The sequence below is a fragment of the Melopsittacus undulatus genome, chromosome 9 (genome assembly GCF_012275295.1).
Source record: "Melopsittacus undulatus isolate bMelUnd1 chromosome 9, bMelUnd1.mat.Z, whole genome shotgun sequence".
NCBI classification, from domain to species: Eukaryota; Metazoa; Chordata; class Aves; order Psittaciformes; family Psittaculidae; genus Melopsittacus; species Melopsittacus undulatus.
Genome location: NC_047535.1, coordinates 26,237,117 through 26,253,243, shown reverse-complemented (window position 1 = coordinate 26,253,243; position 16,127 = coordinate 26,237,117). Strand labels below are relative to the sequence as shown.

Here is a 16,127-nt window from a genome sequence, read left to right as displayed (position 1 = left end):
TAAAAATATCGACTACTGGTATCAGTCACATATGCCTACAAGGTTTTTGATCCAAAATATTGTGGGGGTTTTTCTTCTTCATGTCATTAATTTCAAAGTAAAAACAAAAACCCAAAACAAACAAGAAAAAAACCCAAAACCCAAAAGAAAACCAAACAAGCCCTGAAGCAAAGAAAACAACAAACCAACCAACCAACCAAAAGCCCCAAACCACAAGCAGCCCAACAACCACCCGTATGCCACCAAAGCAATTGCTTTTGATATTCTAGCCAATTTGTTGGCAGATGCGGGATAGTGGTGCTGAGCTTCTAATGAAACAAATGCGGTTTCCCTGCAGTCTGTGTTGGAGCCTATCAAGGAAAGGTGCTGCTGCCGTTTGTTTTTCTTAGGACGCAAGGCCGTAAGACGTAACATTTCTGTTGGAGGCTCCTGTGGTGGTGGGGGCGAGAGGGGAATATGAAGAATGGGCCTCCTGACTTTGTTGCTGTGTCGCTCATGAGAGTTACAAAGAGGAGGATATTCAGAAGGGTGTAACCACATTAATTTATTCTTTTTGTGCAGAGGGCCCGAAGTTATTTTGTAAATCTCCATGAAGAAACTACTCTGGCTGTTCCTGAGCCAGGGTCTGGTGTTTGTCCTGGTGTCGCAGGTGGATTCTTCAGGGAAGTCATCCTGCAAGAAAGATGGGGAGAGTCCTTTTTAGCAGGGGAATTTTACCCTGAAGTCATCCTTGTTGCGTTAATGAAAAATGCTGTCTTCATGATGAAAGATGCTCACATGGCATGGAATGGAGGCTCTAAGGAAAACTACAGGGAAAGCAAACGGTGCTTAAGCAACTGTAATGGTCATTAGAGCCACAAATGTTGAGGCGGCTGTTGGCGAAGGCCGGTAAAACCGTTGGAGCTGCGAGGTGCAGCGGTGCTCGGCTTTGCTCCTACCCCTCACAGCTCCCTCGGCCAGAGCCGGCAGCAGCCCCCGCAGCCCCTCCGCTGCTCCGGCCGCAGCACCCGCTGGGCGGCTGCAGGGTCCCGCCTGCCCCTGCGGCTCCGCGCGCTCCCTGGAAGAGGCCGAGAGCAGCCCTGCCCCACCCCCCGCTTCCAACTGCCCAATCGCCCGCTTCTGCCTGGCCGCTACCATTGCGGCTGCGCAGTCGGAGGGCGCCGGCTGCGGCTTCATACTCCTGCCCGGAAACATAGTCCCTGCGACGGTGGTTCCCGATGTCGTTGTTGGAGTTGGTGTCATAAGCGTTGTTTCGTGGTGGAGGTCTCTGTTTTCTGTTGTTGGTTTCTGATTCGTGTCTTGTGCCAAATTCACTGCTTTTCCTTTTAGTGCGTTTCTCTCGCACCTTCTCCCGTCTCCAGACCCTAACCTCGTGTACTCCCCACACTGCTGCAAAGGCAGCTGCCGGAACCTTTTTTCCCCCTGTGCCACAGGCAGGGGTGCGAGGGGGAACATTAATTCAAGTGCGCCGCGTTACTCTTCGCTGCTGGAGATGCTGGTGGGTGCTGGCGTCCCGTGAGGATCCGCGGGTAGCGAGGCTGTGGGTGCCGGTGCCGCTCCCGCCTCCGCTTCTGCCGCTTCTGCCGGTGCTGCCGGTGCTGCCGCTGTAGCTGCTGCTGCAGCTGCTGCTGCTGGTGGTGCTGCTGCTGCGGCGGCGGCCTCGTCCCCATCTCACGGTTTCCCGTTACGGGGCGGCGTTGGCGGCCTTGGCTGCTTTGGGAACGAGGTGTTCCTTGGCTCGGTGCTATGAACGCGTTAATCCCTCCTGTGTTAGTGGTGGTGACCAGTGCTGGTCTTCTTACAGAAAACCGGAGAGCTCGGGACAGCTGGCGCAGCCGGACTTTCCCACGTGGAGATGCAGCGAGTGCCGAAGCGCTTGTATGTTGGAGGGCTTGGCCATGCGGTGTCTAAGGCTGAGCTGCAGGAACGATTTGGCAAGTTTGGGCATGTTTTGGATGCGGAGATTATTACCAGACAAGATGATCAGGGTAACAGCTTTGTGTCAGTCTTTAAAAGTACTTGGAACCATTCTTTTTAAAGCGAAGTGGTTTTTAAGTTGTGTGTGAAACGGTTTTGGTTGGGGTTTGTTTTTTTTTTTTTGCTATGTTTTTTTGGTTTGTGTTTTGGTTATTTTTTGTTTTTGCTTATGACACACATTATTGTCAGTTTTCAGTTTTAACGGAATCTGTGAAAGTACATAGAAATGAACTGAGTGTTTCTCTTTGCTCAGGAAACCCTCTGAAAGCTTTTGCTTACATCACTGTCAATATTTCAGATGTAGATCTTAGAAAGTGTAAGTATGTGGTTTTATTCATGTCTTTTTAAGTAATTTATGGTTTGGAGCCAGGTTGCATTACTGAAAATGCACCTAATGTTGTTGTATCAGGATGTGGTCAAGGTAGAGCCTGTTTCCTTCTATTTTGTCGTGTTCATTCCCTTTAAGCTGCAATTTGATTTAAGTTACTTTACAGGAGCTCTAAGTAGGTGTAAGCACATTAAAAAAGCTGCTTGTGATTGAGATGAGCGACTTAATGATCTTGTTCTAATCCTTGTAGGAAAAGTGATAGGAAATGTGCTTCAAACACTTGCATCAGGTCTGTAAAAACATTGTGACTTGATATGAGAGGAAGCCCAGCAGAAGAGTTTATGTAAAGCATGCTCCTGTTACAGCAGTATTACAAATTCCAAAGTCATGGGATTACAAAACTAGTTGCAGGGTTATAAAACGACCTGTATAATGCGTAGCAGCAAAATGGCATGTGAAGATGCCTGTTCCCAAAGAGAGGAGTTGGAAATATGCCCTTTTATGTAGGAAATGTTACCGTTAGGAATGGGAAAGTTGTTGGAAAGTGACTATTTAAGAGCCCTTGACACTTTGCATCCTAAAATTCCAAGTACACCGTTTTTCTCTCTGATTTTCTGTAGTCCTTAACTGTGTTATCAGAGTGCACAAGAAGTGACGTCAAGAAGAGCCTATCTGACAGTAATGTAGAAACATCAGGCTACATGTATCTGAATTACTTGAATGAGTCTTCTGAAGTCAGAATTTGAATTTTGGATGTGGACTTTCTTGTTTAAGGCTTGGGTATTAGACTTTTCACATACAAACTTAAGTCAAGTGAGTAATAATACCATGCTGAAGGAACTTCTAGCAGAAGGCATAGTTAAGCCTGAGATGTGCTTTTTTGTTGTTTTATTCTTTAATGTAGCAAATATTCATTTCCCATCTCCTTGTTTTACAGGCATGACACTTTTAAATAAAACAAAATGGAAAGGCGGGACACTGCAAATTCAGTTGGCCAAAGAAAGCTTCCTGCACAGGTAAAAATGAATTTAAAAAAACCCATGCATATGTTGCTGCTGAAGTTACCCCTTTTCTGATTATCCGATAGTATTATGATTGTGCTTTTGGCTGCTACGCTCTTAATCTTTCTAGATCTTATTTACACTGGGGCACTGTTGATGCTCATTAGATACTGCAGCATGTTTTCCATCATTATTCCTTTAAAGGCAGCAGATGTGCTATTTCTTTGGGTAGGAATGGTTACTGTTCCATGGAACAGAGTTGCTACCAGCTGTAATTTAACACACGGGCAGACTTTTTTATCATGCATGATGTGCTTGTTGGTACAGGCTGGCCAGGGAGAGGGAGGAAGCAAAGCTGCAGAAGGAAAAGCCACAGAGAAATGGCCAAACGTCTCTGTTAGAATCGCTGAAAAAGGTGGGAGTTGTGGACTTCTTTATGAAAGCAGTGCCAGGTACAGAGGTGCCAGATCATAAGGTATGGTGGGGCAGGTGTGAAGAGAACTAAAGCAAAACAAAAGCCAGAATTGGGCACGAGCTTCTTACATCTGTATTTGTGTCAAATCTCTACCCTTTATGTAAAGAAACCCTTATGAAATGTCCAACTTGTGAAACGCAGTCTAAGGAGATACCTTACGTGTAGACTTATTCCTTCTGTCGAATGTTGCTGGTGTTCTTTGTCACTCCTAAAACTCGTCTTGATCAGACTCTTGTGATGTTAAATTACTCCTTTATGTGGAAACATCTTTGTGTCCCCCTTAAAAGCATGTAGGCAGAGTGTGTGTCTTCTTTTTATACAGCATATACGTTTTTGATGTCTGGATTGTCGGGAGCTAATCTCTGTGCTCATGCACGTTCGGGGTCATGGTCTACACGTGCTTGTAAAAGTAAGACTTGGAAGGAAAGCACTGAACATGGACATTTGGGTAACAAAGATTATACTTTCTGCAAAGCTTTCCAAGTTATTTGCTGAGCACAGAGTGGTTTTGGAGGGTGAGGGGGGGTTTGAGGCATGTTCTTGTTCTTTTTTTTTTCTTTGGTGAAGGAAGCTGACTGACTTGCTCGGTACAAATAAATCTCACTGAAGAGAGTAAACAAAAAAGAGCTAGTCACAGATGGTTCTTCATGACTGCTTCTGTTATCCAAGAGCAGGCATCTTGTTTTATTGCGGGGTTCCTTCCGTTCCTTGTTTATTTGACACTGGTTGTTTTTCTTCTCTTTCAGAAATGGGTTGTTGGCAAATTTGGAAGAGTCTTACCTATCCTGCACCTCAGGAGTCAACAGAAAAAGAAAATATCCTTTTCCAGTTGGTTGGAAATAGGCACGATTCCCTTCTTTCTTTTGTCATATGGGGAAACATTTGCTTCGCAGTTTGAGAGGGTGACATAGCAGCCAAAGTTGATTCACTGGATTCCCTAAGTAAATCTTGCAGTAGGCTTGTGTGATTTGAATACATTGTTCAGACTTCAAGTCGGCTGCTTAAAGGCTTAAGGTTCTGACATGAAAAAGGACTCTGGGTTGTCCTTTCACACAGAATCCAGCCTGTTCGTAAAGACTGGAAGTTTGCTTGCTGAAAGCATCATGTTGGGTTAGTTCCTTATCTCAGACTCACATTATGAAATATGACCCATCAAAATATTGCCATAACCTTAGAAAGCTGGAGCCAGACGTGACAAATGCCATTCCTGTTTCTGAGCTCTCTTGGCACTTGGAAGAGAGAGGTGACAGCATAAACACAAAGCGGAAAGGAGGGTCACCTGCACTGAAGAAGCCACCTAAAAAACTGAGGCAGCTGGGCAGTGAGGCTTTGAATGGAGCAGTAGTTCTCCCCTCTGGGTGCCAGTCAAGTTCAAAAACCACAAGCTCACCCCAGCTAGATCAGCGATCAAAATGGAAAGCCAAAGAGAAGTCTAAATTGTCTCCACTGAGGAGTCTTAATAATAAAGTATCTGGGAGAGGCATATTATCAGATGAAAGCAATGTTTCTGGTGTTACGCTTCAAAATAATATGAGTGTTTCTGAGAGTGATAGTGATTCTGAAGAGGAAATCAGAGCAATGGTAGAGAGGCAAGTACAGAAAGCTGAAAATGGCAAGGCTGAAAGTGACCACTTGGAAATTGTTGGGGACAATTTTGAATTAAAATACAGTAGTTATTGGTCCTTAAGCAATCCAGATGCCATGAAGCAAGCTATCAAAGGAAACTTTAGAGAGAAAAAGATTATGGGATGTGATAATGGCTATCAGTCAGCAAATACAGGTGAAATTATTGCTAAAAGTAAAAGGCCACATCTACATAACAAGAACTCTGCAGTTTTAGACAGTTGTAAACCGGTGAAGGTGGAAAATGAAGACATCTTAACTGAGAAAAAAATTGATTTGCTAAATAAATCCTCAGTGAAAACTCATCATTTAAAAGAATATAGAGAAAAAAAAGGCAAAAAGAAAAAATCCCAAACTGCTGCCTTGCAGAGCACAGCAGGTAACAGTACAACAAAACCAAGTGATAATGAAAGCTCTTGTTCAGATCCTGAGAAAGAGGAGTCTGAAAGCAGTTTGCATTATGACTGCACGATGCAGAACTGTTACCGCTTAGACCTTACATTGGATGACTTACAAGCATTAGCTACTGGAACACGCGGAGAAGAATTAGACAGTGCATGGAGCTCTAGTCAGTGTGCTGTTGAAGAATATCCTAAGGGTAATGTTGGAAATAAAACAAACCTTTCAAAATTTTGCCCTGCGGTTAGGAAAACATGTATCTGCCCTGAAGATGTAGTTGCTGCGATTTTGGCAGGGGAGGAGGATGCTGATGAAGCAAGTTTCAAGGGACAAAATAATTTGCATTTGAAATATCAGCCCTTCAGAGGAATGGGGTCCCTTTGTGAAATGGAGTTACCCAGGGACAGCGCTGGTTTAGAGAAGAGGTTTGTAGAAAGATTAGATCTGGAAGCTTGTGTTTCTTCCTGTGAGGAGGAGTTATCTCAGAGACAGCAAAAGAACCATCAAATGTGTTCAGTTGAGCTCAACAGTAAAAAGCAACAAAATGCGCATTGTGAACCGCAGGGGGAACTGTCAGATGCTGCGTCCTTTGCAGATGAGAGAGGTCAGCCTGTGTCCAGGCTGCACTTGCAAGGGAAGAACAAAGATGCAAGTTCTACACGATTCAAGCAAAGTTCAGAGTGTGGAGATGCTGCTCCTTGTACTGATCAGAGTGAAGACGAAAGCAGTGACGTGGACAGTAATGCTGCAGTGTCACAGAAACACACTAAGCGACAACTGAAAAGCCTCAGAGTACTTTCAAAACAATCAAAGCAGGATGTAAGCAATCAAAATCCAGAATGCGAAGCTGATAAACATGAGGATGGGAAGAGAAGCCTTCTGGAAAATAAAGAGCTTTGTCTTCATGCTAGTGCTTCAAAGGAACATAGACCAGAAAAGAAACAGTTGCAGGATAACAAAAGGAGGCTAGCAGCTCTAGGGGAGAGACAGAGAGAGAGGGAGTTACAGAAGAAACTCATTCAAGGAGCTCTCTCCAATCTGGTAATGACACTAACAACTTCTCTCTGAATAGTATGCAATAAAAGAAACAGGGAATTAATAGACTTGGTTTAAGATATGCTAAAAATCATTGGAATTTTTGATTAACATTGTCACTTTTCTTGTGAATGTGTATAAAGTATGAATGCTAATTCCTGGAATGTGTCTTGAGTGGCAAGAGGAATAGTAGATTTCTTCGTTCATGTCATGGAAATGTCTTTTAGATACTGTGTATGACTGTAGCAAGTATTTGCTAAGTTTGACGTCAGAGTTTTGCTCTTCCACAGGATAGCCAGCCAGCAGGCAAGCGTAAACACGTGATATTTCATTCAGATGTGGAAAGTGAAGCTGAAGTAGATGAGACGTCGAAGAAAGATGCCAGCTTGGGAAATACGCCTGAGCACGTAAGTGTTATTAGGAGCAAGTCCAATATTCTGTAAAGTAATTCCATATGGGTATGACTGTGCCTTGTGTTCCATATGATTATGCCTCTTTTTCTGAAGACTTTTTTCTAGTGAAGTGACAGAAAAAAGTGGGTCAGGTTTGAATTAATAGGAAGGATTCTTCTCTCTTTTTTGGTAACATGGGGTAGGTTTCAAAGAATTTAACCCTGCATCTGCTAAAACTGGAGAACTTTGAGAATGTGTAAGGAGTTTGAGATTTGTATGAAAGGGACTCTGACTTGGATGAAGAGACAAAGAGTGCTTAAGTCACATTAATTAGTTTTGAAATGTTACTGCTTTTAGTCAAAGGAGGGGGAAGAGTTTTGGCTTGAGTACTGTAGAGGGACTCTGGTCTTTCCAAGCTTGTGAATGAAGAATCTATTAGTTAACTGTGTTAATGCACATGTCACCTTTTTTAAGTGATGTTGGGGTCCAGGGAAGTTGTGTGGGACTTCCTCCACACACTGCACCTGTGACCATATTTAGCAGGCTCCTCAGGATTTTACTGCCTTGCTTTCAGCACAGTTAGATACTCACTGGAAGAGAACTTCTTGTGTCATATTTTCTTAGTCACATCTCAGCTAAGTTGGATGAAGCCTTGGGTGATATGGTTTAGTGTGAGGTGTCCCTGCCCATGGCAGGAGGGTTGGAACTGGATGATCTTAAGGTCCTTTCCAACCCTAACTATTCTATGATTCTATGAAAGGGGCAGAGCATTGGGTTTGCTTTTGTTGGGTTTTTTTTTCTTCATAAATGTTCTAAGATTCTGACCATTTTCACTGTGTAATTAAAACATTTTCTCATTTCTCCTTGTGCTTATCACTCCTTTCACCCATGTATATCCTTACCCTGTATTTAGAATCCATGCCCTATAATTTCCCCTTTCTTTAAAAGAACTTCTGATTAATGGCAAACTGTTTAAAGCCATGGAGTGCTTACCTTTTGCATTGGTTTTGATCAACTGACTTAAACTATATCCTTGAGTTTATGCCATAAGTGAGGCTTGTTTAGAAAGGGTATAATTTGACATACATATCTTTCAGTATCTCCCTTGACGTAATCAGAAATTTGGGGGTTTATACCCAATTATCTCGTATTGTAAAAGCCAAGTTACCCTTTGCATAGATATTTTTGTCTATGCTAAAGTTTGTCTTAACTGTAAAACAGAACTGTACGAGTTGTGTGTACAATGTAGGAGTTGCAGCACATGGATCAGTAAGTGAGCTGCATGTTCTAGAAATACACTTCTTCAGGTAAACTGGAAAGCACATGAACAAAGCTGATGCTGATTGATTTTCTGAAATATAGGTAAACTGCTACTTTTCTCTTTCTTCTTTATTTGTTTATGTAAGGATGAATCTGCTCCTAAAACTGTGGGCAGACTGTTTGACAGCAGTGAGGATGAGCAAGATGATGTGGACGCTGAGAGATTCAAAATTAAGCCCCAGTTTGAAGGCAGAGCTGGTGAAAAAGTGAGTGAACCCATAACTATAATTCAGTCTTCTAAGTCTCCATTAATGCTGTTTCAGAAGTACGTCACACGTGGGTTTGCATGATTGCTGAACGTGATTTTGACAAAACTGCAATGGAATTCCCAAAACCAGAGGAAACAGAAGCCATGGCGGAAGTGATAGATGTTGGGGAGTGGAGTTTCTGTGATGTTGTCATCTTTGAAGTTACTGAATGTCAATTTTCTTCTCCAGTGCTTAGTAGTGTCTTTCATTTTGGTTAGCTCTTGAAATTGCAGTCACGGCTTGGCACGGATGAAAGATTCCGCATGGATGCTCGATTCCTTGAAAGTGACAGTGAAGAAGAAGGTAAACCTGCTCCTGTTTCCTGGTTAATGACAGTAACAGAGCTACATCGTGGAGCCTTAATATTGGATGCTTGAAACAACTTATGGAGTACTTTTACTTCGGTGATTTCTTAAGAAAAACAGCTTGGCTCTTGTGGCTGTGCATAGTATACATTGGTGGCTGTGTTTTCTCAAACGCGTGTGTCGCAGAAGTATTTGTAAGAGCTGAGTGAGATGTACTTAGTACATCAGTCAGCATCTGAAACTAGTTTTTTAATGCAGGATGATCCCAAACGCGTTTATCCATGTTTTTCATAGTTAAGCAGTGACTTCTTAAGATAAACGTTTTGACCATTACACTCACATAAACAATTTTGTAGTCATCCTGCAGTCCATGGCTGATTTAGTAGCCTTAGAAAGAAAGATTTTTTTTTTTTGGCGGGGGGGGGGTTACTTTTTTTTAGTTTTTCGGGTTTTTTTAGTTTTTTGTTTTTTCTTTAAACAGGACAAGACAGAAAAGCCAAAAGTTAAAACATGTTAAAATATTTCTTTTTTCCACCCCCTACCAAAATTGCAATTCTTAACAGTTTTCAAGATCTAGAATTTGTTTCTGAAACTTAAATTTTTGCCTACTTGTGCACTCCCTTTGTTGCTTCAATGTGATCATCTGTCCAGTGTCTTATCAGGGCCAAGTAGTTGTACAGTTATGTGATGTAAGCAGAGAAAAAGTTAAATAATGGATCGGGTTTTCTGCAGTGCAAGGGAGAAAGCCTCCAAGTAGCTTTAAAATGAAGGAAATGATGTGTCTGAGACATGAGCACTTGTAACATAATAATAATTTGGTATATCAGATATGGCAGGCTTACTCAAGTGGTAGGCAGGGGAAAGATGATGTATTTTTCTTATAGCAGAGACAAACATCTTGAAGGCAGATGAGGAAGAAGAGCTTGCAGCAGAGAAAAAGAAAAATCTGGAAATCCTGGGAAGTCTCTTGAATGTCAACTTGGAACACCCTACGCTGACAAAGAAGGCCGCAAGTGCTAAGAAATTCAGGTATGAATTGTCTGTTTTCGTTAAAGAAGGAATTTTAGGAAAGCTTAGTTTTTGCCTATGTTACACAACTAAATTTTTTACCAAGCTGATTAGGAAAAGCGTTTCCTTCTCTGTTGTGTGCATTTGAGGTTAGTCTTCACTGCAGTTTCTCAAGTTGAGTGTCTCAATAGATTATACAACTGATAATAGTTATTTTATGCAAAAATACTATTGGTGCTTGCTCGGGTTTCTTCTAATAGATGTAGATTGGAGTGTTGATTATGAAAAATCAACATTTGAAGTCCTTGCGTAGGTAAGACACATTTCTATTCTCTGTGGAGACAAACTTAATGTGGCTACATGAAGAACATGAGAGTTGGGCTGTAAGTCAGTAAGTTATTAACTGCTACCAAAGTTAGAGTCTAAGGGTATTGTTTTGGCTGGCTTGAAAGGGATTAGGCCTTCATCAGTCCTCTTTTTCAGTGGAGAATTTGCATCTTTTTTTTTTAATCCTTTTTTGTAATTATTATTTTAATTTACTTGTATTTCTGCTTGAATTCTTCATTAGTTTAGGACATTGGTACATGTTGCTGTTGGGCATGCTGTAGCCTTCATTAGAGGACGATGATAGAGGTCTGGAAATGTACTGTGGGAAGTATGGTGAGATTTAACTATGACCTTTAACAGAAATTGGTCTGTGGAGTGAACTGGTGGAAGTTAGTAGCGTTAAGGGTAGTGCAGTAGCAGACAGTTTTTAACAGCAGTCACTCCTGGAGTTGTATCAGTTGATTGCTGACTGCTCTATACCAGTCGTGACCACTGTACAGTCATATTTAATTGTTAATTACTTCCGTACAAATTCTAATGCATTCTCTAAAGCCTGAGCAGAGGGGGGAATCATCTGTGCAGCCCCAAAGGTGATGTCTAGGACAGTTCTGTGAATGATGGTGTTCTCTAGTACCCAGTTAATGGTACAGTGTGTAGCTATTTACATGTAGTTAATTTATGCTATAAGAATTAATTTAGGGAGAGAAGGGGAAAGGGAAACAAGTGCTTGCCTTCTTGCATTGCCATAAGGCAGCATTGGCTTTGCTACACTAGTGTTTTGATTTGTCTAAACCTTGAACTGCTTTAGCTGAAAGTCCTCAAACTGTTTAGATTTTGGAAGGTGGGCATAATGGGTGTGTATTTGTTTTTTCTTGGTTAGTCTGTGGGGTTTTGGGAGTTTGGGCTGGTATTTTCTTGGTTTTGTTTTGGTTTGGTTTTTTGTTTGGGTTTTTTTCCCCCCTCAGGTATTTCAATTTTGAACTGTTTAGTACTAGAAGAAATTGAGATCTGTTGGTGTGGATAGCTGTACTGCTATAGCTCCTCAAAAGATAAACAGGTACAGGTAGAGACTTACTGCATAACACACACAACTTGAGGTCTAGGTTTTATAGTAAATACATCAATTTGATCAAAGCCACTTCTGTTTGTAGTTTTTCCTGACCCAGTCACTGACTACCAGGTACTTCGTAAATGCCAGTTAGGCTTTAGATAGATTTGGAGCTGTTTTGGTCAGGAATTCAATGTGAATTTGAATCTGACTGTAAAGGTTTAGGGTAGCTTTCACTTGAGCATTTAGGATGCCTCATGGTTTTTTCTTTCTGTTTTTATAGAGATATGAATGCCCTCCGCTATGATCCCACAAGAGAGGACCATGCAGTTTTTGAAAGGAAACGAAGTGCTACAGAACAGGAGAGGTAATGGTACAGCTTGGTAACTAGGGTTGTGACCTGTGGAAAGATGGCTGTAGCAGACTGACATTGGAACTCTGGAGACTGCTCTGTTTTTTATTCAGTTCCCTCTGTTATTGCTAAAATCAAAAGAGGTAAAAAATTGTGAGCGCTAAAACCAGCATATAATGTCATCTTTTCTTTCTAGTCCGTCTATTTCGGCACACCATTTTCTGTCTTAATTTTCTCACCTTCCGGCTGTCCCTTTGCTTCAAGTCATGGACTTCTAAGATTTGCAAACCTGTGAGAAAAAAATACTATCTCATAACATTTAATTTGCTTGGATAAGTGTAAGAAGACATTAATAACAAGGTTGCCTCTATGGGAACCTTTCTTTTAAAAATACACATACAGTGTTACCATCCTTTAACAATCTCATTTCAGTAAAGCTAAAAGGAAGAGGGAGAGGGAAGAGAGTGACAAACTGCCCAAAGTGTCTCAAGAAACGTATTATGATATTGCTGTTGATTTAAAAGAGCTGTTTGGCTCTTCAAAGAGCACATCACACAAAAGTGAAGAAACACCCTGGGACAAAGATGATGTGGAGGACTCAACCCCACCTGACCACTTGGGACCTAATGTCAGGAGTAACGCAGCTGAGGAGTCTGGTGGTTTCAAGTTTTCCTTCTTTGGAGATACGGAGGAGTCAGGCATGGCAGGAGGTAACAGCAGAACATGCATAATAATAGTGCAACTTGTGATGGGTAGCTTGTGTCAGATACCGTGGAGTTGTATCATGTAGAGAAATACATGGCTCAGGTGACTTTCAAGTACCTCACCACCCTAACAGTAAAGAATTTCTTCCTTATACCCAATCTAAACTTCCCCTGTTTCAGTTTTAACCCATTACCCCATGTCCTGCCTCTATAGTCCCTAATGAATAGTCCCTCACCAGCATGCCTGTAGGCCCCCTTCAGGTACTGGAAGGCTGCTCTGAGGTCTTCGCGCAGCCTTGTTGTCATCCACTAGATTTCTTAAATAGGGAAAAAGGTGACATACAAGTCAAATGCACTTTCATGTAAACCATCAAGATTTTAAATAAATTATACTGTCAGAGTTCAGCAACTGCCTGTGTGTACTAGAGGGAGGAATACACACATGAAAATAATACAGTTTAAACACAGACTATGGTATTATGAATTTCTTTGCAAAGGAACTTTTTAAGGTAGATCACTGTGCAAAACAGCTTTTATTACAACTTCTGCAAGCTAAATATATGAAGAGGCACCATTACTTCCAGATCAGCTGATGATTGTGAGGTTGGTGAGAATTGATAGAGCCCTGGACCCTAATAACAAGCCCCAGAATGACTACTGCATTCTTTGCCTGTGGTGTAATGACACGAGTTAGAAATTTTGAAGGCAAAATCTGTGACATATGAGAAAGCAAACTCGATTCGTACCTGCCCCAAGGACATAGAAAACGCGGGAGGGGAGGTTTCTATTCTTCTTAAAGCTGTCATTTCCATGTAATTGTATCACTGAAGTAGCTATTAGTATTGGCAACTATGGGAATAATCTGACAGTTTTTGGTGTTTTTTTAAATTGTTCTTTTATTGCAGAGCCCTACATACTTGAAATAATAAAACCAGTGAAAGTCAAATGGCAAGAAGATCCACGTTTCCAAGACAGCAGTTCTGAGGGTGATGATGAGTCTGAGGCATCAGAAAGCAAAAGTGGCAAAGAAATGCAAGTTTTATTTGTAGTTGTTGTCTACTTGGTTGTGGTGGGTTGATGCTATGGGAATACTAATAACAGCACCTGGCTCATGGGGAGACTCCTTCCACATCTCCGGACAAGTGCAGTCGTCTGTGGAAACCATTCCTTGCTGCACAGAATGTAGTGGTCAAAAATGCTAATACCACACGTGATTGTTGAGTCAAAATGCTGACTTTCTAGCTCAGTGATGAGAACTCTGCTGAGTAGTGGGTTTGGCCCAAAGTCCAATTGCATGTGATGTTTTCTTCAGCAACATTTTTTTATAGGATGTTGTATTGGGTTACTGTGGTGTAATGTCCTGCCTGAGATACTATTTCTCGGGAGCCTTCCAGCCTGGACTTGGGCTAATGGAATTTGACACTAACTCTTCCCATGCTGAATGTCCTTTCTGTTTTTTCTAGTTTTTTCTCTTTAGCACAGACAGAACGTGCTAGATCCTTCTTCTTCTCCAAAGATGATGAACGCCTAAGAGGTATTAACACGACTTAGTCACCCTCTTTTCGACAAGTTATCTAGACATTTTGGATCCTTTCAGGCATATGTATCTGATAGTTGATTGTTTTCAGTGTTTCTGATGTTCTTGTTAAAAATATCGACTACTGGTATCAGTCACATATGCCTACAAGGTTTTTGATCCAAAATATTGTGGGGGTTTTCCTTCTTCATGTCATTAATTTCAAAGTAAAAACAAAAACCCAAAACAAACAAGAAAAAAACCCAAAACCCAAAAGAAAACCAAACAAGCCCTGAAGCAAAGAAAACAACAAACCAACCAACCAACCAAAAGCCCCAAACCACAAGCAGCCCAACAACCACCCGTATGCCACCAAAGCAATTGCTTTTGATATTCTAGCCAATTTGTTGGCAGATGCGGGATAGTGGTGCTGAGCTTCTAATGAAACAAATGCGGTTTCCCTGCAGTCTGCGTTGGAGCCTATCAAGGAAAGGTGCTGCTGCCGTTTGTTTTTCTTAGGACGCAAGGCCGTAAGACGTAACATTTCTGTTGGAGGCTCCTGTGGTGGTGGGGGCGAGAGGGGAATATGAAGAATGGGCCTCCTGACTTTGTTGCTGTGTCGCTCATGAGAGTTACAAAGAGGAGGATATTCAGAAGGGTGTAACCACATTAATTTATTCTTTTTGTGCAGAGGGCCCGAAGTTATTTTGTAAATCAATAGACCTCAGTGAAGAAAGAGATGGTTGGGAAGACAGACGTAGGTTATTGCTTGAGGTGAGTGCTTTAACATCTGTTACTCAGTAACTGGCTGCAAGCTCTGCATGATGGGGGAACACAGCTGTTTATTTCCTTAATTTGCACTGAAAAATAATTTACGATCTTTAGATGGGCTTGAAGCTTTGTAATTACTGAAGAACTAAAAAATTCTATAATAAAATAAGTTATGATATCATGTGATGTCCAGTCAGGTAAATTACGGAATCTCTGTATTGTATAGGACCAGTTATTTCATGTAAAAAAGTATCAAGACAGGACCCCTGAGCTTCCAAACTTCTCATAATGTTGTGCTCAAATTTGAATCTTTTCAGGAATGCCGGAAGAAGCATAAGGATGCAAGAAGGAAACTGAAAGCAAAACAGTAAATATTTCTTATCTTACTGGGCAGATGAGACCAGTTTTGGGTTTCTTCTTTGGAGAAGTTGCAGAAAAAATTTAGTTTCAGAAACTGTGTTTTTGAAAGATCTAATAGGTAATAATATTGGAAAATACTTTGTTTTTCCTGTATGTGGTGAACTTTGTTTGGGGAGGGTTTTGTTGTTTTTTGTTTGTTTTGTTTGTTTGTTCTGGCATTTTGGTTTGTTTTGGTTTTTTCTTGTTATAATGTGATCATGCAACAAAGAGAACTCCAGGTTATTTTGCTGTGTTCTCAGCCCCCGGTGCCAAGCAGTGTTGCCCAAAGGCATGTAGCTCTATGCCTGTAAGACCATCTATCCTGGAGTCTGCCCAACATAATAGAGATCTGTTTCAGATTGCCTTACAGATATTTGGAATGCATTATTTCCAGAGTAAAATTTTGTCAAAATGTTATGAAAACACATATATTAACAGGGAAGATGTCTGAAATAGGTATACGTGTATTTCTTCAGAGTTGATTTCTTAATTTCATAATTCAGTGTGAACATCAATAAATATCGAGGACAGATCTTGCTGGTGTGATATGCTTGCTGTTGAATGAAGAATATTAGTACATATGAGGTCTCATTCCTACACCAAATGAATATACGTGCTGAGCAGAGAGGTTCCATCAGGACTTGCCTGGCCCCAGCCCAGTTGCAAGTTGATGGAGGGCTGGAAGGCTGAATCTAAGAATAATGGGGGACAAGGCATGAAGGAAATCCCACAGGGTGTACAGGTTCAAACAGCCCTTTGCTCTTCAGGCAAACTGCAGGTGGTCTTACAGGTGCTGTGCACCCCAAGTGCCTTCCTGATGGGTCTTAATGCAGCTTGAAAACTGATTCAGTGGAGTAGGGGGCAGCGTCCTCCCTGAGGAAGGCAGGAGAAGCTGGGAG

General features: G+C 41.6%; 1 protein-coding gene across 5 annotated transcripts; it reads left to right on the top strand.

Annotated features, from left to right (window-relative positions):
• Nucleotides 1-1,217: 1,217 nt before the first annotated feature.
• LOC101880254 (nucleolar protein 8) lies at nt 1,218-15,761 on the top strand. Of its 5 annotated transcripts, none has more exons than XM_034066053.1 (17): nt 1,218-1,263; nt 1,805-1,988; nt 2,231-2,293; nt 3,243-3,321; nt 3,634-3,781; nt 4,528-4,596; nt 4,916-6,844; nt 7,129-7,245; nt 8,637-8,756; nt 9,017-9,101; nt 9,988-10,132; nt 11,770-11,853; nt 12,271-12,548; nt 13,448-13,574; nt 14,006-14,076; nt 14,750-14,832; nt 15,147-15,761. In XM_034066053.1, exons 2-17 carry the CDS (start codon nt 1,856-1,858, stop codon nt 15,198-15,200), a joined length of 3,585 nt encoding a protein of 1,194 aa, XP_033921944.1. In that variant the 5' UTR covers nt 1,218-1,263; nt 1,805-1,855; the 3' UTR covers nt 15,201-15,761. The 5 variants fall into 5 exon arrangements, with proteins under 5 accessions (XP_033921944.1, XP_033921942.1, XP_033921941.1 ...); XM_034066051.1 differs by lacking the exon at nt 1,218-1,263 and adding an exon at nt 1,433-1,498 and having other exon boundaries at nt 1,805-1,934; XM_034066050.1 differs by lacking the exon at nt 1,218-1,263 and adding an exon at nt 1,433-1,498 and having other exon boundaries at nt 9,991-10,132.
• The last annotated feature ends 366 nt before the right edge of the window (nt 15,762-16,127 follow it).